The sequence below is a fragment of the Sylvia atricapilla genome, chromosome 5 (assembly GCF_009819655.1).
Source record: "Sylvia atricapilla isolate bSylAtr1 chromosome 5, bSylAtr1.pri, whole genome shotgun sequence".
Classification (NCBI taxonomy): domain Eukaryota; kingdom Metazoa; phylum Chordata; class Aves; order Passeriformes; family Sylviidae; genus Sylvia; species Sylvia atricapilla.
Genome location: NC_089144.1, coordinates 19,586,172 through 19,610,805, shown reverse-complemented (window position 1 = coordinate 19,610,805; position 24,634 = coordinate 19,586,172). Strand labels below are relative to the sequence as shown.

Genomic DNA, 24,634 nt, shown 5'->3' with positions numbered 1-24,634 from the left:
TGATGCACAAGAGGAGGAGGAGAGGAAAGGCAATTAATGGCCAAATGAGTTGTTGAACTAAAAAGTTATTTGAAGGTGATTTAAACACTCAGAGCATTTTTTACCACAGCAAAATTGCATCTTTGTCCTGTGTAGCCAGAGTGATGATGGTCTTTAAGCTGAGTTGAGCCAAGACTTCCTTCTGGGAATGCATTTTTGCAGAAGCTCTCTCATGTGAATAAGAATATAAGAGATTAAGACCCAAAATAGCCCAGGTCTACTTTTGAGGGAGTAAAGTGAGTCGAAGGCAAACACAGGTAATTGTAGCTGATCTTAGACTTTGTCTGCCAGAGAAATTCTCTCTCCTTGTGGATTTTCTGCCCCACCTGGCAGTGTCTGTGTTTATCCTGTGAACTTGGAGATGAGCTCATCATTTAATAGGAGACCACTGTCTTCATGTTGCCATTTCTTCTGTGCCAGACATCTTCCCTGTGCTGATCAGAATTACCACAATCTCCCCTCCCATCTCCTCTACCTTCACCACAAAACCAGTAACGAGTTGGGTCACTCTGGGCTCAAGGACACCATAGCTATTTTTAGCAGCAGTATAAATATAAATATGTTTGTTAGTACAATCCAAAGTAGCCCATTGGGCCATTGTGGCTGCCTCTTACTTGCTGTCCCTGGGACTCCTGAGGACAGGAAATTGGACTCTTCAATTCTGGCACCTGGGCCTTCAACTACGTTTCTGCTCTCACAGGTGCATTACACAAAAAAACCCAAACTTTTAGGGGTTAAGTTTTGAACTTCCAGAGAGAAAGAGTGGGATCTGAAGTAATGTAGCGAAGGAAGTATGCGATGTCTACGGGACTGTTACACCTTCCTGTTTCTGGAGTTCTTTAGTTCCGTTGCAAAATAAGACATTAAATAATCGCAGTATTTTCTCACTGCCAAATCCAAGTACCCAAATATACATGCAGCTTGCAAATCCATGAAAGACTAAAATTCTGCTATGCCAGGTAAAAATTATTAATATGGAGGAAGTACAGGTACCCCAGTGCAATAAATACCTAGTCTGTTCCTTTGCCAGGAGGTACAAATAGTTGCTTCCTAAAATATTTGTGAAAGCCTAGGGATTTTCAACCAAGGATTTTATTGAAGGTAGAACAGTATATTTTCTTATACAAGTCCATAGTATAGAAAAGGAAAAGCACTGTAAAAGTCCTTCCAGATGTTTATATAGGTTCAGTGTTTTTGTTTTTGTTAAGATTTGTGATCCTTGAAAAACTGGTTTGGAAAGCTCAGCCAGAAAGATTAGATACAGAGGTGCAAAGTGAAAAGACTGATGGTCTGCTTTCCTTTTCTCAAGAAAAATACATATAAACCCCTCATATTATATTTGAGAATTATTAGATGCAGATAATATGATGTGGATTTTGAGTCTTTAGATGGTAAATATGATCTTTACGAGAGGAGTGGTGCTGAATCTCAGTTGTAACAGAAGTTCTCATCCAGGAATACTCCTGGGAAGATTATTGAAATACTACAGGTACTGACATCGGCTACAAAGATCTACTTGTGCATATTTCTTTAAAGGGGGAGAAAAACACCTTAATACCCAGTATTACCATAGCTAGTCCCTATTATACTATTGTAATCATAGCTGAAGCAAGAACGGTGATTAACGATGGCAATTTATTGTATCTGACGAGGGGAGAAAATAGGAGATGTTGTCGTTATCATAAATCATATCATAAATAACCAAAGAGAAGCACTCAGAAAGCTTGTGTGGTGTCAGCAGCAAGCCCTTTCAGGCACGTTAGCCCAGGATGTAGCCATAGAAACCCCAAAGTCATATTGTTATCTTAGTCTTGCTGCAGTTATGTGATACAACAGTATTAACATATAGATTAGGCCATTTATAATACTAGGTGTCATTTCAGGTTGGCTTGCTTATATAGCATTTTAGTTTTTTTTATTGTGCCGAATGTTAGGGAAACGCTGCATTTTTACAGGTCAGTATAAAGCCATTTATAATGTATCGGCTTCACACCTCTGTCAGTCTTGCTAATGTACTCTGTTATTGATTGGTTGTACTCTATGAATTGTCATTGCCTAATTACCTTGTCTCTGCTAATAATTTTATTTTTTAGAAGTCAAAATGTTCCTTTGGAGAGAAAACCTCTGTGCCTGCACGCATACTTTGGGACAAGTTCTTGGTCCTGTTAAAGATCATAACCCCAGAGGGAGTAAAAAGTGAGATAAAAAGCACGGAGATGAAGCCAAATTTTGTTATAGAGGTTTTCTGTCTCTGGCTCTATGTTTTTATCTAACTGCAGTGGTTTTCACATTACACTCTGCAGAGTTCAGGGGAGAGACTCAATCCCAAGTAATTCAGAGCAACACCAAAGTGACTGAGCCAAGGCTGCCCTGCTGACAGGGAGCTGGCTGGATCTCACACATTTCTCATTCCATCACTTCCTAAAGATGGTTCTGGGGTTGTTTCTACTCTCCAGACCCATAAGCCCAGCACTGCTGCCTGTTCATGTATTTGTGCACGAGCTACAAAAAATGTTGAGCCACTGCTTAGAAGTCAAAAATAAAGTCTCCCTTGCTGTATTTATACAGAAACATGGTTTTGCTTGCTGTAGCAGCACAAATCCTGGACTAATATTTTGTCAGGTCAGAGAGAGATTGTGGGTGTAGCAGATAACAATCTGCCAACTCTGTTCTTCTATCTTCAGCAGGGAACTGGATGTGTCATTTTAAGAATCCTGTGTAATTTGGCTTCATAAAATTCCATATTTTTAAAAAATATTAGAATGAGGACAGCCACTGTTTACTACTTAGAAGTGTTACTCTCATTACATCTGGTATCCTAAAGCAGCACTGGAAGCTAAAATCTCACATTGTATGCTAAGCCAAGATCTGATGCCCTAAATGATGCTCCTCACAACCCTCCTCTTTTTTCTGTCTCCTTTGCACTTGTGTGATTCTGAGGTAGGTTTTTTACTTTGCCAGCTGGACATAAAAATATTTTATCTTTGTTGTTGTTGCTTTTTTTTTTTTCTTCCACCCTCTGATATATTTCCATTTGAGTTATCCCATTAGGTCATTTCTAGCCCAAACTAGCAGATAATCTTTCCTATTTTAGCCTCGATTAGTTCCTCATTCTCCTGCACAAATGCTTGAACCAGGACAAAAGAAAGGATGGTACAGTTTCCATTTAAATGTAGAACTACAGGTTTAGAAGTTATGGTCTGTTTCTGGCAAACTATCAATGCTCTCTTCTCCTACTGGTGCTCAGTAGTTCATCTCCAATGACTTCATACCAAATGGAGAGGATGGAGAGGTAACTGAATCAATCTGGAAATTTTTGAGTCCAGAACCGGATTATTGCTATCATCCATATTTCCAGGTAATTGGAGGTAAAAGGAGGGGTGTTTTGTTGACCTCTTGTAGCTCCTTGGACAGGTTAATAAGGGCTTCTGAGGGGACTGATAAATGTATACACCAAGTCTCAGTCCTGCTGAACACCTCGAAGTTCACTTCAGTGCTGGCTGATAGTAAGAACTGAAGGCACCACCCAGGCATTTGGGGCAACATTTTCCAGTGTTCAGATTAACAAGTTCAGATGTTTAACTTCAAGCACCTTTCACATCTTCCTTACAGTGTTTTAGTTATTTATGCAAAATCACTTGCCATACCTAAAAGTTTTTTTTTTTTTTTTTTTTTTTTTTTTTTAATGTATTGGTGGTTTTTGCATTTGATAACATACTGAGAAGGCACTGCAGTGAATTCGCTGACAATGTCAGTGAAAAAATCTGAGGCATGTGGAATATGAGCTCCTAGGTAGTGCTCTCTTCCAATAGAAAATATCAACTGGAAAATGTCAGGGTTTGGTAATTGGTTGGTTGATCTCTATAAAGTAAAGGTGAAATCTGTTGTTTTATTGTCTGTTTGGTAAACAGGTCACATCAGTGATCAGTTGGGTTCACAGCAGAGAAATTATATATACTTTTATAAATATATATATATGCAGAATATACACAAGTATGTATATAAAATCCAGTATTCTAAGCCCCACATGTGTCACAGGTATCTCAGTGTGTTCATTTTGCATTAAGGTATCAGGATATTGGCCTGTAGGATATCAGGATTGAATTTTGTCCCTCTTCCATTAATTTCCTTTATGGACTACAAGCACACTTTCTGTTTGTTTTGGGAAAAGGCCATTGTTATTACAAGTTAAAGAGATAAAACATATCATGGCTCAAGAAAAAGACTTCAATTTTAACAGAAATCAAAAGCTGCTGCTTATTAGGATATGATAGGGATGTAAGCTCTTGACTTAATGACTTAAAATTTCCAAAAACTTATCTTTGGCTTCATCTCATGCTTTAACTAGACAATAGAAAAATTATTCTGGAAGTCTGCAGGAAATTTTTTTCTATTTTTTTTTCTCACTAAAATGTTTCGTATGTTGGGTGGGAACAATCCCTTCCTTCCTTGCATTTGAGAGGCTGAGCTGGCTGTGTATAAAACCATCAGCCTTGATATCCATGTGGTCCTGAGGAGGATATGCTTGGAAACAAAGATGGATTGAAGATTTCAGTGCAGGCACTGCCAGATCGCTTCTTTTCCCAGATCCTAATTTTCCTTAAAAACCCTGATGCTTCCAACTCCCATTCTCAGGTACTTGGTACCATGCAGTACAAAAGGGCACAGAGGCTGATCTGAACAGAACTATGTGTGAAAGAATTCTATGATCTACTGACAGGTTTTTTTGGTCATTTTGCATTCTCTTGGAAAAGAAAATGTTCAAGTTCTGTTTAAAAAGAAAAGGATTATGGAAGAAATTTAATAGTTGAAGATAGGCATGTATGAGTTGCATGGAAACATCTGCTTTTTGAGAATTGTATCCTTAATGGGTTTACTCTGATAGCTGATCCTGTTTATCTGCCATACTGCAATTAATATCAAATGCCAAATGCCTAAATCTTACATTATTTTAATAACAAGAGTTGGCTTCCACAGGAAGAGTTACCTCCCAGAGCTTTGTGCAATTAATACATTTAGATGTAGCATTGGAGGTAAGAGCTGCTGTTACTAAAATCAAGTTACTCTTTCTTCAGCAAGTGATGTCCAGCATGTCTGACTCTGCTTCATCTTGTACATAAGAAATATTCGTTTATTCTTAAATCTCCGTGTCTTACCCAGATGGTTTTATCCTGTCGCCACCCTGTGACAGAGCGAAATGTTAATCCAGTTTTTAGAAGAGAGACTGGAACTTGACTTAAATTAAATGCCAGCCAACAGACAGGGTAAGTTTTTGGCAGGGTCAGGAGCTGAGCAGAGGTTTTGTCTGTCCCAGTCTGTGCCATGTTCTCTAGGACACCCATCTAGCTGTCAATGCTTATGTTTTCTCACTGAAGCTACCAAGTAAAAAGTCTGGCGATGACCAAGATGAGGACAATTTTAATTTTATTGTTCTATTTATATATGATAGGTTTTCTTGCTTGAAGAATGCCCATACATAGGTGAATTTCTACTTAATCAGATGAGTTTTCCATCTATTTTTCCTGCCTTCAGTTTTATCTGACCTTTTGGGCTGCCTCCTCTGACAAGGCAGCCAGGTGAGCATGATAGCGTGGTACAGGTGATTGCACTTCTTTTTCTGCAAAAAGGCAGAATTTCTGTTCCTTCGTACCCTTGTGTCAGTTTCAGGGACAAATAGTCCCTCAGTTTTTGTAAACCTGGAAACTCATTACTGAAGTGTTGAGTACTGCTGTCCTGAAACTGAGCTGTGGCCAAATTAAGAAGGTATATATTCAATAACCCTTTGGTCTGGTGTCCCTGCTGGGCTACAGGAACATGATGTACCAAGAAACAGAGTTTGAGCTTCTTTAGTGGTTTTTCCTTAAAAAAGGTGCAGGAGTTTCAGTTTCTTGCCTGAACTGTTCAGCTTAAGAAATTTTCCAGCATTTGAAGTGGCGACAGATCCCCATGGTTTGCATTTGGGATTCTGTCCAGAAAGCCTGAGGTGCTGTATATTTATCAAGTTCAGCTTTTACAGCACCTCTGTGAGATGGAATTATCATTTGTCAGATGGGAAGGCAGCAGGATGTGGAGTGACCTGCCCCAAATCACTGTGCAGACCTGTGTCAACAGAGGAGTGGATTCCTTCCTCCCCCAGCTTCAAAATCATCCTGTCATAAAAGTGAATTTGCCTTCTGACATAGACACAGGTGATTTTTTTACCCATTGAATCATTTAGATTAGAAAAGCCCACTGAGATCATCGAGTCCATTAACCCAACACTGCTCAAGTCACCTCTAAATCCATGTCCCCAAGTGACACATCCACATGTTTTTTGAACAGTTCCAGGGGCGGTGATTCCCACCACTTCCCTGACACAGCCTAATATTCTCAAGTAAGAAATGCTGCCTTTCTAACCAGGTTTCTCATAGGCAGCATGCTGACAGCTCTCATCTTGTTTTATTTCAGTGATGGACAAATTCAGTCCTGTGATGGCTGAACTGATCCCTCCTGTAACCCAGGCTCTGCACAGGGGGCCCACCGACATAATAAACAAATGCTCTCTATAGCTTTAGTAATGTGAGCATTAATATTGATCCAGCACTGACTTCTCTAACAACCAAAAAAAAAAAATGTATCTGTTATCTTGAGAAACCTCCCAAACAGCTCCAGTCTCCTTTCATTACAGGGGAGAGTTATGAGGGCAGATGGCTGAGGTGATATCCATTTGACCTATAGATGCTAACTCGGGCTAGATCATTAATAAGGTGGCCAGAGATAGGGAGAAATGGCAGTAAAGAGACTTAAAAAGCAATCCTGTGCACAAAGGATGGCACATCCAGAAGTGCCAGGTGGCAAATGAGACGGACAAAGGTGAGGAAGTGGCCACGTTGATGTAAATGTTCATCACCAAGTCAGGCAGCAAACGCTTAAAAGCTGGCGTTTTTCCATATTTAGTTCCTGCTCTGGTGTGAATCCTTTGGGAGAAAAGAGAGACATAGGTCTTGAACTCAAGATAGAAATTTCACTTTCTCTAATTAACTACCCCCCCCACCCCCCCACCCCAAAAAAAAAAAAGTGCTTCGTTGTTTTCTGCCGCAGCTGTGGTGGCTCAGGTTTGAAAGCTGCTGCCTGGCAGAAAACCAGTCCTTGCTAAGGATCACACTGTGGCCTTGTTCCAAGAGAAATTTGGATTTCATTTGACCACGATAGGATTCCAGATTGTCATCTGAGCATGTCTGAAAAGTGGTGAATGTGTGTCAGTAGTTAAGTGCTCATGAACTTCCTTAGTCCCTGGATTGTTCAGGACTGACCCAGGCAATTTTTTCCAGATGTTTTGGGGAATCCAAGTTCATATAAAAGGGATGGTAATGCTTCTGCTTCCTTACTAAGTTGTCTTTGTGGCTTGCAGGAATGTGCATGAAAGCTGGAGCCAAGACACCCCGATTTCTTGTGTCACCTCTACAAACTGCACTTTAACCTTTCTGCCCTTCCCTGGCACCTCCACACAAGATCACAGAAACTTTTTGGGCCCGCTGCAAACTTTTCTTGGCCTTATTAAAAAAAAAATAAGCATTGCTCTTTTTTTGTTGTACAGAACTCCGGTCCCTGTTCTCCAAAGCTCCTCTGAAATTGTTTTTTTGCCTTTGATCCAGCAGCTGCTGGTATTCTGCAATCCTGAGTAGGTAAAACATGAGAAGCACCTTGGGATGGGAAGGAGTTATAAAAATATGAAATATTGCAGTGCCCTTCTCTGAGATGCAGTGTAAGAGAGTCTGTTTAAATGGACAATGGGCAGAAATATTTAGCAAGTAAGTGTTCTGATTTTTCTAATAAGTGTAAATTTTTTTACTGTTGGCATAGTTTATTTTCCACTTTATTTACTCTTTTTAGCCCCGTGTTTCTTGTATTAAGATGGTTGATGTTCCTATCTCTAAAATCTGTATCATCAAACCCTATCTTTCCTAATATTTTAATTTGGCTACACTTTTCATTTGTGGCTGAGGCAGAAGATTCCCCTAAATCCCGATTTTAAAGTATGATGTTTGTTTTACATTTTATCTCCTACTTTTGAACGAAAACAAACTCTCAGTGCTGAAGTAGGTGGAATGGGGCTGGGAGGGAATTGCTCAGTAGCAAGCAGTGCTGTGTGACATCTGATGAATGCTGATTCCTCATCCCCAAAACCCTCTGAGCAGGGGAAGGCAGCTGATTTCTGCAGCAGCTTAAACAGAGATTGAAATTACTTCCGTGATGCGGAAGCAGATTTTTTTTTCCCCCCATAGCAGGTGCAGGCTCAGTCCACAGTGATTTCTCAGTTATACTCTAACTTTGCAGTTTAAAAAATTTAATGTCAGTGCCCAGCCAGGCAAAACCTAACTCCTTAACATTTCTGTTTTTCACGGAAGGCTAAGACTTTATCCTCAGGCAAAGTCTCCTCTCTGGGCTGGCTGCTGTAAATCCTCTGGGCCCTGGCAAAAGCCAGACTTGCTAGCTCATTTTACTTAATTTGTGATGCTGGCAAGATTTGTGCTGCAGCCCAGGGCTCTTGACTCAACTCCCCTAAATCAGAGCATTGACACATTACAGTAGAGAAACACCAGTGCAGAAAACCTGAAAATAAACTCCTTGAAAAGAGATAGTTCAGAAAGATGCTCTCTTAATGAGTTTTAAATAGCATTTAGTAGAATGTTTCAAGTTTCTTGGTGCTTTCTTCATTAAAGCCACCTGCTCATTAAGAAGTTGGGGTTTAGCCTCTATCCTCATAAATGTTTTTTCCTACATATTTCATGTGAGAATCTTGAGGCACTGGTTATCTTTCCTCAGAAACCCAGCTAGACAAAATGTCTGGAGTTTTTGCAGGTGGGTAAACAGAAACTTGGGGTAAAGTGAAATGAGATTGTCTGTGTAGGAATGTTAACCAGCAGAGGTGTAATGATGTAATTACTGCAAATACAAGTGTGTCAGGTTAATGCCTGTGTAGACATTCTTATTGAGGACTAAGAATCCTTTTCCCTGCTCGGATAATTCCATTTTGAAAGTGAGGAAGTGTATCCAAGAGGATAAAGTGCTTGGCTGTGGTTGTGGAGATCAGAGGTTCTCTTTTTAAATCTACTGTGGATTTGTTGGGAGATCTCAAGTCAATTTTCTCCTTTCTCTACACCATAGTGTCATGTGTGGGTCTGAAGATGGTGTTGTATGCAGGGAAAAAAACACTAATTGTTATTAAACAAAAAGTCAGAGCAACCACACAGGTGGTATCCACACTGATTTGGAATAGTTGGTGTCTACACTGTGTAGATTTCAGGTTTGTCTTGTTTTCAAAAGCTGTTTTTTGGTCTCACAGCCCAAGTGCCCCCTTGCTCTGGAGTGTATTGGGTGGCTTCCTCCTTAATTTTTGTTTCACTGCTACAGGAAGCCAGCATATGCACTCCAGGATTGTCCCATGATGCAAACAAAACAACAGTAAGGGAGATGATAGGGAAATGCATTTCAAAGGCACGTTCCTGATCCCAACCAACACACACACATGCGATGCCAGGGCGTTCTCATGCAGTCATAACAGATAATGTCCACCTGCTGCAGCTCTTAAGATGATATCAGAGACAGAACCTGGCAGGTTGAATGAGGGCTTAATCCTCTGCTTTAACCTTCAGACTCTGCTGCTTCAGGAAGAATGAATAAGGTTTAGGAAGATGTTAGGAAAACATCTAGTTAGTTAATTTGCAGTCAAAATTGTATGATACATAGGCAAGTTAGTACAGTTCTGATGATTTTAATTTGCTGCTTTCCTTTCCTTCCTGAAGCAAGAAATGCTTCAACCACTTTCCTTTCATTTAAAAATGAATGAAGGTTTTAGGGTGGTTTTGGGTAGAACTGACACTTTGAGCCTGCTTTGCAAGCTCTGCCATTGGTGAGCTCTACCCTGCTCTCCTTTGCTCATGGGTTCAGTGAGGGCACCTGCCAGTTCCAGCAGTGGCTGCTGTGAGACAGGAGGTGCCACATGTTCCTTCCAAGCAGACCAGTAAGAAGCCCTTAGGTGGCCAGTTGTCTCTTCTGGGCTGAGCTGCGCATTTTGAGTATTTGCTCTGGTCTTTGTTTCTGTAAAACACATTTCAATTATCCTAATGCTTTTCTAAATATTCTTTGTTACAGAGGAGGAAGAGGAGCAGGTTCCTACCGATGGAGGTACATCTGCAGAGGCCATGCAGGTCCCACTGGAGGAAGAAGGAGATATGGAAGAGGATGAGGCAATTAATGATGAGAACTACTTGAGCAAGAGACCATTGGATAGTCCTGATGCTGAGGAATTCCCACCTGTGAAAAGGCCGAAACTGTCTGTTTCCAAAGGGGACGCCTTGGATGGAGCTGTGGAACCACGTGAGCCTCTTAGCTCAATAAATACACAAAAAGTCCCACCAATGCTTTCTCCAGTTCATGTTCAGGACAGCACAGACTTAGCCCCCCCTTCTCCAGAACCACCGATGTTGGCTCCCATTGCAAAATCCCAAGTGCCGACCCCCAAAACTGTAGAGGCAAAGCCGTTTGTACCCAAAACGAAGTCCAAAACAAGTTCTCCAGGACAAAAGACAAAATCACCGAAAACTACACCATCACCAGTCGTAGCTGGCAGTCCCATTCGTTCACCAAAAACTGGATCCAAAGAAAAGAAGTCACCTGGTCGTGCCAAGAGCCCAAAAAGTCCCAAAAGTCCAAAGGTTCCTGCGCACATTCCGCAACCACCTGTGAAGCCTGAAACACCGAGTAGAACCCCTCTGGCTACATTGAGTGAGAAGATAGGAAAGGAAAATATTCAAGTGAAACAGGGACAGACACCACCTGAGCCTGCCCCCAAGCCAAATATGGACAACCAGGTGAAGAAAGTCCCAGTCATGGACAAGACCATTGATGATTCAATCGATGCTGTGATTGCTCGTGCTTGTGCAGAACGAGAACCGGATCCCTTCGAGTTTTCCTCTGGGTCTGAATCAGAAGGGGAAATTTTTACCAGTCCTAAAAGACTTTCTATTTCAGAGTCTACAACTCCTAAACCTTCTGTTCCTGCCAATAATGCAAATAAGGCAGGAGCAACTCCAGTACCTGCCTCAGGTGGGACTTCAAGTTCAGACATTTCATGGACAATGGATGACTCAATTGATGAGGTCATTCGGAAGGCAAACATGGGGACCCCTTCTAATCCACCTACCAACTTCACTTATTTCTCCTCTCCTTCTGCTTCACCTCCAACTCCGGAGCCTCTTCTCAAAGTCTACGAGGAAAAAACCAAGTTGGCTTCATCAACAGAAGTGAAAAAGAAATTGAAAAAAGAGCTGAAAACTAAAATGAAAAAGAAAGAAAAACAAAAAGAAAAAGATAAAGAGAAGAACAAGGAGAAAAATAAGGAGAAGGAAAAGAACAAGGAGAAAGATAAAGACAAAGAAGGAAACAAGGAAGCCAAGTTTCAGTGGAAGGAACTACTCAAAGAGGATGATCCTGATCCGTATAAATTCAAACTAAAGGACTTTGAGGATGCTGACACAAAAGTAAAGTTGAAAGATGGAAATACCAAAAAAGAGAGAGAAAAACATAAAGATAAAAAGAAAGAGAAAGAGAAAGGCAAAAAGGACAAGGATAAAAAAGACAAAGAGAAACTCAAAGATAAGGCTAAGGAAGATAAGATAAAGGTGCCATCAGCACCTCTTGTGTTACCTCCCAAAGAAATGTCTATGCCCTTGTTCAGCACGCCATCTGCCATGAGGCTTCCCAGCATGTTACCTTCCCTACCTGAAAAACTTTTTGAGGACAAAGAGAAACCGAAAGAGAAGAAGAAGGACAAAAAAGAGAAGAAGAAAAAGAAAGAAAGGGAGAAGGACAAAGAAAAGGAAAAGAAAGAGAAGGAAAAGGAGAGGAAAGAAAGAGAAAAGAAGGAGAAAGAAAAGGAGAAACACAAACATGAAAAGGTAAGCTGGTTGGATGAGTTGAGATGGCACACTTGCTTGAAGAATCCACATGGATTCTGATGTTTGCTGCTGAGCATTGTCCAAGAGCTTTGAGGAGAAGTGTGGTTACAGGTTTGGTGTTTCTTAATAATAACAACTACAAGGAAGGTGTCACCAAGAGCTTCGGATTGTCCCACCTCTTGGGAAAACAAAACAGTGGAATTTTAGTTGTGTGAATTTGAAATGTGAGATTGTCTTGGCTTGTCTCAACTCACTTTTCAGTTGGAAAAGCTGAGGCTCAGACTCAAAAACAGCACACACAGCAAAGGGATGCAATGTTGAGATGCAGAAAGTTTGTTCTATAGGTTTCCACTAGAAGGGCAGCAGCCCTGTACCTTTCATATAAACTTTAAATTTTGTTTCTAAAAGTCTGGTTTTTCAAAGTTTGTAGAAGCCTGGAAATTCCCAGGTGGACAGAAATGAGAAAGAGACTGCCCTCAAATAAATGTTATCTCCCATGTTCAAAAGAGTAGCTGAGTCTTCTCATAGCAAATCTGCCCCCTTGTTGCTCCAATTTGTTTGAAGTAAGAAAATTGTTTTCAAATTATGGTCTCAGTGTTCAAATGTCACCTTTTGTTTCAAGTCTTATGCTTGAGAGACAGAAGGGGAGAGCTAATTTTCAAGGGGTTTGAGCTCCTTCCATTCCTGTAACTCTTACTGATTTACATCAGCTAGAGATAATTTCTTCTTTCCAATATCTCCTAATCTTGAGAATATATTTAATATTTAAGAAATGAAACCAGCATATTTGCATGTTATCAGATTTGAAATCCCATTAGAAGCAGCTCCCCTAATTCATGATTTGCTCTAATTTTTTTGTCACTTCACCTTATAATACGCATTAAATCGTTACTATTGAAAAGAAATAAGAAAAGAAAGAGATTGTCTTCCTATGTGATAACCTTGGATACAAGAGTTCCTAAATCTCTATCCTTAGCCTTAGGAAGCACTGTGTGAGTTCCAGTTTTACCAAGATGCTCTTTACATCCTGCTTTGAATGCAATACTCGGTTTGTACAAGCTCAGATTTGGGACATTCCTCACTCTCCTTTTCCTGCCACTCTTATGTTACCTGCTGGATTTGCAACAAGATGCTGATTTCAAAACTTGATATAATTTTTAAGTTTACCGGTGGTTTTTCCATGCAGAATCTGGGTGATGTGAAGAGGTGATCAACAGGGTGATTGGCCCAGTTGTCCATGATAATTTCATGTCTGGTTTTAGACTGCATCATCACTTTCACAGATTCCTCATGTTGTCTGTCTGCCCCTTGTGCCTGAGCTGTTTTGGCAGTATTTTATTGAGAATTTCTGCTGAGATTCCTTTTTAAAGTTAAATATGAGTGTATGTAAAATAGAGGCAATGAGTTGCTTGTTTTCCATACGTTCAGTTTTGCATTTCTTCTGCAGTTGTCTGTGTGAAGTTTACTTTACAGTGATAAACAGACACATAAACAAATACAAACTGGTAAAGCTCCAGTATAACCTCACCATGTATATATATATATATATATATATTAGGAAAAGGAGTTCAACGCTAATAAAAACTTGAACAAATTAAATTGACAAAGCTGTCCATTACCTTGGCAAAAAGTCCCTGTCAAAAGATAAACTTTAAAGCTAGAATGCATGAAAGAGTCCCCAGATAGAATTAAAATTTAAACTGATTCTTGAGAGATAAGCTTTTTTTAAATCCACCTCTTTGCTGCAAGTCAGGATTTTAAAAATAAATTTCCCCTTTAAATCTCTTGAGCGATTTTCATTTTTTGCAAGGCCGCACTGCTGGTGTCCTGGAAAAATGGAGAGTTAGAGCTTTATCAGTTGGTGCCCTGAGGTATGTGGCAAAGAAGCTAAATCCTTGAAGATTAGCAAAAAAAATGCAGCACATGGCAATAAGGGGCTTATATGACTACTAGTATTAGTTCAGGTGAAAGAAGTATTGCTTATACATAAAACTGGACAAATCCACTGACAATGTATTTTTAGTTAGCTACAAAGGAGTCTTATATTGCTGGACTTTACCTCTTTGGTGATTTGGGAAGCTTAGTAATCCACTGTAAATGCTCTTCTGCTGGCCCCAATTCCCAGTATTACTCCAGAATGCTGCTCTTTCGTTTTAACCCCTAAAAGTACATGTTTCCTTAATTTAGCTTTTAGATCACACAATGACTTATTTAGCCAGCAGTTGTGCTGCAAGAGCAAATGATCGAGTTACAGTTTGGATGTTTTATCTGCCACAGCGTGTCCACCTCAGAGGTGTAAGCACAACCTGGGAGATGAGTTCGTGGGCTCACTGCAGTTTCAGCTCCTGATGGCCAGGAGAAAATATCAGAGTCACATTTCTAATATTGCTGTAGTTAAACAAAAGAGTGACTCAGCTGTAATGCTCCCATTTTTGAGCCTTGTAGTTATTAACTAAGTGGGCATCCTATCCTGTTTGGGTGATTGAGGCTTTTTTATCAAGTTTTCCCTGAAATTTTGTCCCAGGCTGCTGAAAGGTATAGAGCAGCAAACAGAACACTGCATAAATGGCAGGAAACAGAAGCTGAAGGCTTCATGCTGGCAGTGTTTGGTGGTGGCACCAAGGGGAAGAAGCATTGTCTCTGGGCTTGCCTGCAGCTCCATGCTGCGCAGTGGTGTTGGGTGCTGCCTTCGGAGCCAGAAAAGAGATCTGGGGCACTGCCTTGTCAGCTCCACCAAATGAAAAGCAAACACTTGGAGCAGTTACACCCCACTTGTACTCCAGAGATTACCAGGCATGCTGTAGGAGTGACTGAGCAGCTCAGGGAGCAGCTGCTGACCCAGTTTCAGCTAACCTTAATAAGCTGAGCTGGAAACTAAAGTAGTTGAGGAACTGCTTCATGAGAAATGGAGCCATCCTTGCATCAGGGCAGGGCTTGCCAGAGCTGCCCCGAAGTAAGCTGCCTTTGCTCCTGTATCAAAGCCCTGGCATCAGTGTGGAGGATGACCAAGCTCTGCAGGATGTAACTGTGAATACTCCTTAGTTTTCTCCCTGGTCTAATGATGTAAACCCTACACACAAACCCACATTGTAGAAAGATGCTTCCTCTCTTCTTGTATCAAAGGATAAGATTTAGCATTGTTTTCTTCTCCCAGCAGACTGTGATGATGATATCTGAGCATAAAGAAGTGGTTTATGTGCATTTCTTCTGCCCCATGAGCCCACACCTCCATTGTTTAGAATAGTACCAAGGATTTTATAAATGATATGGGCATCTCTCTGTGCTATGTGCTGGAAGCTACAGCAGCAGTGCCTGTCCTAAGATGTTTGTATCCAAAACTGGCACTAAAGAAGGAAAAACCTGCAGGAAAAGAGGCAATATAGCGTGTACAAAGCCACAGTCCTGAGCTTCCAGTAGCTGTGGTTCAGTTTCAGTCTCTAAGCAGTGGGTGATGTTACAGTCTGGGAAAACAGAGAAAAGACTCACCTATGAAAGATGGCAGAGAAATTTTTGCAGGCATTAGAAACTTCTGAGGAAAAAAGCTCTTGCAGCACTCCAGGGGAATGATGTAACAAAAAATGGTTCTACATAAACAAAGAGTGGAGAGAAGCCTGTGAAATCAGCTAATCCATATCCATGGAGAGTTGTATTGCAAAGCATAGTTCACTGTGTCAGAGCAGGAACACCACTCAGGCTACTCTCCTCTCTCTGGCCTAGCCACCTCTTAGAGAGCAGCTCCAATTCTTTTGTCAAAACACGTGGCACGAGATTTTGTTACTACCTTTCTCAAAATAAGTCCCACTTGAGCCCTCCTGCTCTGCCCTGCTCTCTTCCACTCTGCTTTCTGTGCTTTGCATTGATTGTTTGCCCTCCTTTTTTCTGTGAAAGCTTTATGAAACTGGAGATTTCATCAGATTTCCATTTAGTGTATGCGTATTAATTTTGTCTCTTAAGTTCCTGGAGCAGATTCAGCCTAGTGGTTGTTTTATTAAATATGGTGACACATATGCTCAAAATGAGATCAGTCTCCATCTCTCTTTATATAGATATATCTCTCTATATATATATATAATGTATATACACTTGTCATATGTGGATATAAGTTGATTAATGAATGCCTGAAGAATCATTACAGTGTCATCTGTAGCATCTGTGGTCATTCTGTACAAGTTTTGCAAACCAGTAGTTCAATGAGAGTTGGTAATTTTGGCATATACTGGTTCCCTAAGTTCAAGGACATAGTAAAGTCGTCTAAACTCCACTAGATACTGAGGTTGGAGTCCCAGGCCACTTGAAAAATAGTCATTAAAAACCTCAGCCTAATTGCAGTAAAATGCAGTGGCTGTTATGCCTGTGTGAAGAAGAACTTTCATGAAGTATTCAGTGCTGGTGAATTCAGCTTGGAGTTTATTTGCTTGCTTTGTCTCTCCTTTTGATTTGACAGAGTCGTGGTACATTTATGTGATGAACTTGGGAAATAATTGAATTTAAATCTAAGAGGAACGTGCAAATACCAATGGGTGCCTGACAAGTCTGAGTGCTAAGATCAAAGCATTTTTGTCATTGTTTAGAAACAAACTGGGAAGTTTTGTGTCTCTAGAAAAGTACTTAATCAGGAAGATTTGCGAACAAATTGTATCAGGAGGTACAAATGCAGCAAAATTTCAAGTTGATTTTTTTTAGCTTAGAGTTTGTGTTTGTGAATTGCCACAGCTGAGACTCTCCAGAAACCCACCCACGCCATGGGATAAAGTGTGAGAGAACAGTGATTAGTCTGTTGTAGTTTTGTCTCATTAAGTTGATATCCTCTGGTTAAGTCCATCAGTGCTTTCATGTAATTAATATATTTTGGGAGTCTGCTTGCAGTCTTTGATTGATGATTGTGTTCCCCTGTACAGATAAAGGTGGAACCAGTTGTTCCAGCTCCATCACCGGTTATTCCTCGGCTGACTTTAAGAGTGGGCGCAGGCCAAGACAAGATGTAAGTACCAATAAATCCATCTGTGAGGTGTGTGCTCACCACAGTCCATCCTCTGGCACTTCTAGGAGCTCTTCTTTTCAGTAGGAAAAACATAAAATTAGTGGCAAATTACATTTATTCAGCAAAGTGAATTCCCCAAGTGAGACCAAACACCTTCTGTCTGTCCCACTGTGTGTCCCATTCCATGTCTTTCCAGGGCATGGAGTACAGGACTCCATCCTTGCTGGAATGATACCTCCAGTGACATTTAGTGAGGTTTCTATAATGGGTGCTTATTCTGAGTCTAACCTACAGCTAAGTTTCACAACACTCCCCAGCTAACAGTTGTTTTATGCTTTAAAACATAACAGTTGAAATTTCTTTATACACATCTGGTTTATTATAACTGTTGGTTATTCATGAGTGTACCTAACACATTTCAAGTGCTGCTTCATTAGCTCCCTAATTATTGGGTGCAGTTGTACAAATAATAGTTACTTTGTACTGGATGAACATAAATAGGGTGATCCCTATCCTGAGATCATCCAGCATAAACAGGAGGCTGGAGAGGCTGGGGAAACCATGTGTCACCAAGCTTCTTAGGCTGGTCCTGTGTTGTATGTGAAGGTTTTCTTTAAATCAGGTTTTTCGTGTTGATTTCATGGCACAAAGAACACTTTCATGTCCGATGGTAAACATGAGCACCACACAGATCTTTCATTTCCATTCCTCACATTAAATACTGCTAATGCAGTTGTTTCTCTTATAGAGGCATTGTGAACTAAACCCTCTAATCACTAACTTTTCTTCTCTAGAAGTTAAATGGGATTTTTGTGATTATTTTCTTTTTCTCTGCTGTCCTATTTCTCCCTAGGAGGTACCAATGGTTTTTACTGCTTTGAAGCTGCTAAGCGACTTCAGTCATTCCTTGGTTTCTAAGGGACACCCACACCCCTGATATTAACCATTTTACCATTTTTACTTTCTTTCTTTCACAGTATTTGAGTGTGATCTGAACTTTCTGTGCCTCAGGTTGCTGTACAAAGTTCCAGCTTTCTCAGAATACGTGTCTGTCCTGCTGAGCATGATTTGAATGCGCATGGCTGGACATGCTGTCCCTTGAAAGCCCACCAATCCATTTTCTTCCTTGAGGAGCCATGGATATTTTTAAATTCTGCTTTTTCAAGGATTGTGGAGTGTTTATATGGGGGAAATTAACTCATATTTTCAAGGCAGAACTTCTGAATGAAAGTTCTGAGGCCCTATTTTAGCATCAGTTATCTTCCAACCTTATCTCACTGCAGTGTTTCTCATATCCACACACGTTTTGAGAGGGGACTTCAGACTCCATCTGTTTGCTACAAATAGTGTGGACGCATCATTGTCATCCCTGCCAGCCCTTAGTGAGTCTGAGATACTGACATCTTGTTTCATGGGCTTTGGGAAAACTCACTTTTATTCCAGATTCATTTTTGCATCTTTAGTGGCACATTGGCCCCCCTCTGAGGACCTCATAACAGGTAGAAAGAAAAGCTTTTTGATGTGTTTTGATTAGGGAAAGTTAAACTTTGTTGGTAATGAGGCTCTAAATATCTGGCAATTACTGTATAAAAATGTTGTGTTTCATTTAGTCTGTCTCTGGAGTTTACTGGCATGGGATTGTTTGAGTATACCATGAATCTCCATGGAAAAGGTGTAAGGAAAATTTTTAGAGATTCCTAGAATCTGATACAAGTAGAAACTAGATGGAGAAACTAGTTATTTCAATTTCTCTGTTAGAGAGAAGAGATGTTTGGAGGCTTTTGAAAGTACTCAAGTACCTATTCAGTTGGAAGTGAATTTGTTTGGGGGAACTTCATATAGAACATCTTTAATAAAAGCACTTACAGATCTTCATGAGGCCACAGGGCTTTCAGGTGTCTGAAGCAATAGTGTCAGATTGATGGTGCATGGAATGGAGGTTCACATCACACCCAGCACAATTTTCTTGAGTAACACAGCAGTCATGAGCAAAATGCCTTTGCAGCACAGTGAGCAGTTGGGGCTCTTCAACCTGGAGAAGTGGAGGATGTGAAGAGACCTTAGAGCCCCTTCCAGTGCCTAAGGGGCACCAAAAAAGCTGCAGAGGGACTTTCTGCAAAGGCATGGAGTTACAGGATGGGGGGGAATGGCTTCAAACTGACGGAGGGAGGGGTTAGATGAGATATGAGGAAGAAATTCTTCCCTGTGAGGGTGGTGAGGCCCTGGCAGGATGCCCAGAGAAGCTGTGGCTGCCCCATCCCTGGAAGTGTCCAAGGCCAGGTTGGATGGGGCTTGGAGCAACTTGGGATCATGGAAGGTGCCCCTATCCATGGCAGGGGAATGGAACTGGCTGATCTTTAAGGTCCCTTACAACCCAAATCATTCTATGATTTTATGATTTTACTTCTTTACTCCTCTGGTTGGACCAGTGTACAAAGCAGTGATGGCAACAGCAGGAAAGTCTTTTCTCTTGTGTTTGTGAGTAAAAGTACAAATTTCTCCCAGATTCAAAGCAATACCTGCAGTCAGGTATTTGTCTGGAGTGCAGATGTTCTTATGACATGCATCAGCTCAAAAGAAGTGGCTATTAACAATATTGGGTTAATGGACATGAAAATGTATTATTGCTGAAGGATGGACAAACCAATATTGGAAAAAACTGTCCTACTTAAGAGGTTTTTTGCAAGTGTTTTAACTGCACAGTAAAACAAGAAGAAAGTAGATTATTATCAAAGCATTTCCATCTTAGTTGTAAACAATTACAGCAATACTTGCATGGATGCCACATTAGAAGAAATTTACTGGATTCCATTCTAATGCAATTAGAGCTAATTTTGTTCTTTAAATGAATAAAAGGTCAGCTAGTAAATCTAGTTTATCTCAAGTCTAGGCTTCAATAAATTGTTTTATTTAATTTGTTGTAAAAGATCTTATCCTTAATGGGCCTTGCTCTTATTGGTTTGCTTGGGTTCTAAAATATTTATGACCACCTTTTTAGATATGATTTGAATGATATGTTGGAAGGGTTTTTCACTTCTTTTTTTTTTTCCATTCCAGTGTTATCAAGGTAGATTGCTAACTGAGTTAGTATAGGAAGGAGCTAGAGATGCTATCTTTTTTCAAAACAAAACAAGCAAAACAAAAACACAGACTTTTAAATTTTAAATGAACTGCAAATGATGAGTAGAGTTTAATACTTTTATTCAATTATGTCATGGCTTCTTTTTGTCTTGTTATTTTTCCTAAGCACTATCATTTTTCATACACAAGTTTTTTTAAATCATATCTATTGATAAGGTGTTGACATTCCAGCTACTATTACAGCTGACATAAACTTCAGCAAAAGTACATGCTGTAATGTTTGATACGTCTGATAAATTTATCCTACATTTGAATACAGTTTTTAAGAAAAACCACATGGCTGCTGACACTAATGCCAGACCACAAAGCACAGTACTACTCACTTGGTGCTGTTTCTGTGCCCCGGAAACAGGATATATGTTTTTTGTGAAATCGGGACTCCAGATTTACCTTAAAATTTCAGACTTTTGCTCCAGACTCATATCATAACTCTGCCATCAGCAGGGAACCTGGAAAGCAGACAGGAAGAAGGGGAAAGACAGGCATTTTAACAATGTTTAATGGGTAAACCTGACCTGCTGCTCCAATGAAATTGCCCCTTGTCTTCTATATTTTTTAAGTGAGTAGATACATTACTTTCTCCAAAAACAAATCACACACATGCTCAGGTATGTATTTGTGCGTGCCTATAAAAATGCATATTAAATAATCTGTGGATTGTAAGATAAAATCCTAAAAGGATTAAGAGATTAAAAAAATTTGTTACCCAGATACTTAATTGGCCCCACTAAAAACCTTTATTACTTGATAGGATATTATCAGTCCAAGGCCAGCTTATTTTTGTGTGAAGGCTCATGCAGCTGCATGATACCCCCATGACAAAAGCCATGAGCAGAACCTGCTGACATCCTGTATAGAGGATCTCAAAACCAAGGGTCAAAATAGAAAAATTATCCTGTGATCATAGATGTGATCTCTCTGTGTAATATCAGTGACCCAGAAGAATATTTTTGGGGACTAGGAGGACAGGAGAGCCTAGTTTATTACACCAAGTTTCTTGATTATCCATCTAAGAGCTTCTACAAGCCCCACAGGGAAGAATTTTTCCCCGATATCCAATCTAACCCTGATGTCTTTCAGTTCCATTTGCTCACGAATTTATTTAAAGTGCAACACAAAGTTGAAGTTCCACTCATACTTTTTGAAATCCCACAGAACTATATAATCTCACCTGTAGCATGCAGAGTGCCACCAAGTGTATGTTCACCAAAAAAGAGATGCCTTAATGAAGGATCTTCTATCTACAACAAGCTTAATTTACAAAAGAGTTGAGTTGCGAAATCTCCAGAGATTGAATTTTCTTGGGAAAACTCCACATACACCTACACAATCAAACCTTAAAAAGGTCGTGGCACTAAGGGAGGAGACAAAAAGAAGGTTTTAAAAAATACATGTGCTTCTTATTGACCTGGCTGGTGAAAAAAATTAGGCAAGGACTTTGTTGGTGCTCCCCAAAGCTCACTGGGAATCTGAGTTGCTGCTGTAACATACACGTGGTCTTTTGAAAGTGTTCAAGCTCTATGTGAGTTGTGGAAAAAAAGCTGGCTATCCAAGACTTTACTGCTAGTTTGAGTTAAACTAGAATCCTGCCCTATGCAGTTTCCAAGAATGCACCTAATTGTTACAGAATCATCTTTGGTGTATATCCAGGAGCTTCAGTTTTTAATAGGGTTGTTCTCATGCATGTAAACCAGAAGGTGTGAAGAAACTTTTGAACTTAAGGTGCCATTTAGTGGAGCACTAGTCAGACTCTGATAATTTACATTATTGTCTCCATAGTGTTTGCCCACAAAAGCTGAATAATGGGGTTCATTAAGCTCCCTGTACAGACATATCTAAATTGTTTGCCTCCAGCCTTGGCTCCCTACGTGTGGCTGGAGAGGGAAGGATTGGCTCTTTATTGACTTGTCAAGCCTTAGGTTTGCATTACCAGCCAAGTAGCTCATGACCCATTCCATTTATTGCGCTGTTTTGTGGTGGGGAAACAGGTAAAGGAATCCTGCTGGAAGCCCCTCCTTCTGCACGTTTCCATGAATAAGGGCAGTGTTTGGAGCAGTTAAGGCACCGTGACCAAACCCTTGGACAGACTGAGTGGCAGCAGCATGGGGCTATTGTGGGACACAGCTGTGGGTGGTGTTGGTTACCCTACGTTGCTTATTCAAGGGAAAGCTAGGGAGAATTCATTCAGGAATTAAAAGAGAAGGGAAAAAAAAAAGTCATACTTCAGGGAGGAAAAATGGAGAAGGGCTAACCACTGTTTGGGAAAATTAAACAATGGAGAGCAAGCAGTAAAAATCTGTGTTTATTGCTGTGCTAATGGGCATCCCAATAATTTTAGCAGGGGAAGGCTGTGTTAACTGTGCATTGACAGAACTGCTGCTCTGGGTGTCGATCCAACTTCTGCTGTAAAAGAGCATGTAATGGTGAAATCATTTTTGATATGATCAATAGACCACCTAAGTGAGGAGGCAGAGTAATGAAAAATGATCTTGCTCCTCTCCAAGGTGTGCTGAAGGAATTCCAGTGATCTTTACAGCTTTCATCAATCTTTGTGAGCGTATTTACTGACATACCCACATTTCTCTTTCTGTGGTCTTTTAAATTATAAGAGCTGGAGGACTGATTTTTGGTGCCTTTTTAAATGCTGAATGTATTTTAATGAACATACTGTCTCAGCTATGATTCATATCCCTTTTCCAATTGTCTATTTTAATGTAACATATTGGCCCAAATCCTGCTGTAAAATCCCCATGTGTGGTCCTGTATCCATCCAAAAGGCTTTTTTCACTTTGGTGGAGGCTCCCCAGCTTCTCCCTTGCTGCAGGATTGCAGCTTTTAAATTAAAAAAAAAAAAAAAAAAAAAAAAAAAAGAAGAATACCATATCCCTTTTACCAAACCAAGTAAAGGATCATTTTTGTTTAGACTTCTCGAGGTGATTTAACACAGCTTTTTCTTCCTTGAGCATGAATTAAATTTACAATTTCAGATGTAGTCCTTAGATTTTTTTTCTTTCTTTTATTTTTTTAATTACTGAAGCTGCCCTAACTAATTATTTATCCTGTTTATGGCAGGTAGTAGTCTGTGGCAAATTATTTTCATTTTGCTGCTGGCCATGTTGGGTGATGAGTCCGAAAGCGCATCCATAAAAAGGCTTGACTCATTAGAAAACAAAACAGCTTACTGCGAGATTCTTTGATTTTGCTGCTTATTGCTCAAGAGTAAAAAAAAAAAAAAGTATACTGTATACCACAAAAAAAAACACCCAAAAAAACCACCAAACATCCAAAAAAAAAAAACCTTCAGGCAGGTTTAAACACATGAGGGAATTGATTGTGTAAATGACCATGAGCAGCTGCCCTTATGAAGCACAACAGAAACTGATCAAATATGTGTGAAAGAATAGAAAGGTAGATGGGTATTTGTTTCAAAAATATACTTTCCATAGAGGATGACTGCAATAGAAAGGTACTGATTTGTTCTTGTCTTTGACAGAGGTGCTTCTTTTTATTCACTCTTTTATTGAAGTTTTTAAACAAAAGTGAGAAACTCCATAGACCCAAGGATTTGTAGAATGGTTCCTGGGACCTGGATGTGGACAAGAAGACCATAAATAAATGGCCACAAAAGAACATATGATCCTACCTCAATTTAGTGAAGGTGCCCTGTTAGCAATTGATCTTTAGCTGTACAAAGTCTCCAAGTCCAGGATCATCTGCCTTACTTATTTCTGTCAAAACCAAGCTTGGTAACAAGCTGAAAATTACAGCTTTAGAGATTTTCTAAACCCATACTGATACAACTTTCTGGTACTTAATACAATTCATGTTCTATACCAGTTCTCACCAAAAAGGGTGGATATAGGACTGGTTTATGGGCAAGCTCCTAGATCATGCATCCCATAACATTTCTCAAAACAAATGACAATAAAAGGCAGTTTGCTGGAAACACAGAAGAGAAAGTTTGCAAAGAGCTCATTGACATAAACATGTTCTGCCAGGTTCTGGTTTTGCTCTTGAGAGCTCAGCAGAAGGGGTTGGTGCCAGGTGGTTTTAACATTGAAGATGTTTGTTATTGATGATAAGAGAAGAAAAAAGATGAAAGATACCAAGACGCCACGCTACCAGCTCAGTTTTGTTTTGTCAGACTGGCAGTGAACCATCCAGAGGTGTAAGTCAGAATGGTGAGAAAATGGGAGGGAGATTTAGGAGTCATCGACAGAAAGGTGCTTGTGGTTGTTGGGAGAAATACTCAGGGTGTAACAGATAGAGAGGGGGAAGGCCGAGGGCAGAACTCTGTTTCACTTAAAGTAATGAGAAAATAAACAGTAGAAAACCTGTAATTCAATTTCAACAGTGCGTGTGTCCATAAAGCAAAAGAGTTAGCTGGAAATGTCATCTGGACTGTTTGTGGGGCTTTACTGTAATGTTAGAATAGTAGAATCATAGAATAATTGAGGTTGTAAAAGATGCCTTAGATCATCAAGTCCAGCCATTAACCCAGCACTGCAAAGTCCATCACTAAACTTTGTGCACA

General features: G+C 40.1%; 1 protein-coding gene across 1 annotated transcript in view; it reads left to right on the top strand.

Annotated features, from left to right (window-relative positions):
• Positions 1–24,634, top strand: part of TAF3 (TATA-box binding protein associated factor 3) — a 113,784-nt gene that overhangs the window by 76,198 nt on the left and 12,952 nt on the right. The window contains exons 3-4 of the mRNA XM_066318846.1: positions 10,174–11,978; positions 16,877–16,959. Coding sequence (XP_066174943.1) covers positions 10,174–11,978; positions 16,877–16,959 — 1,888 coding nt within the window. The remainder of the gene's footprint in view (positions 1–10,173; positions 11,979–16,876; positions 16,960–24,634) is intronic.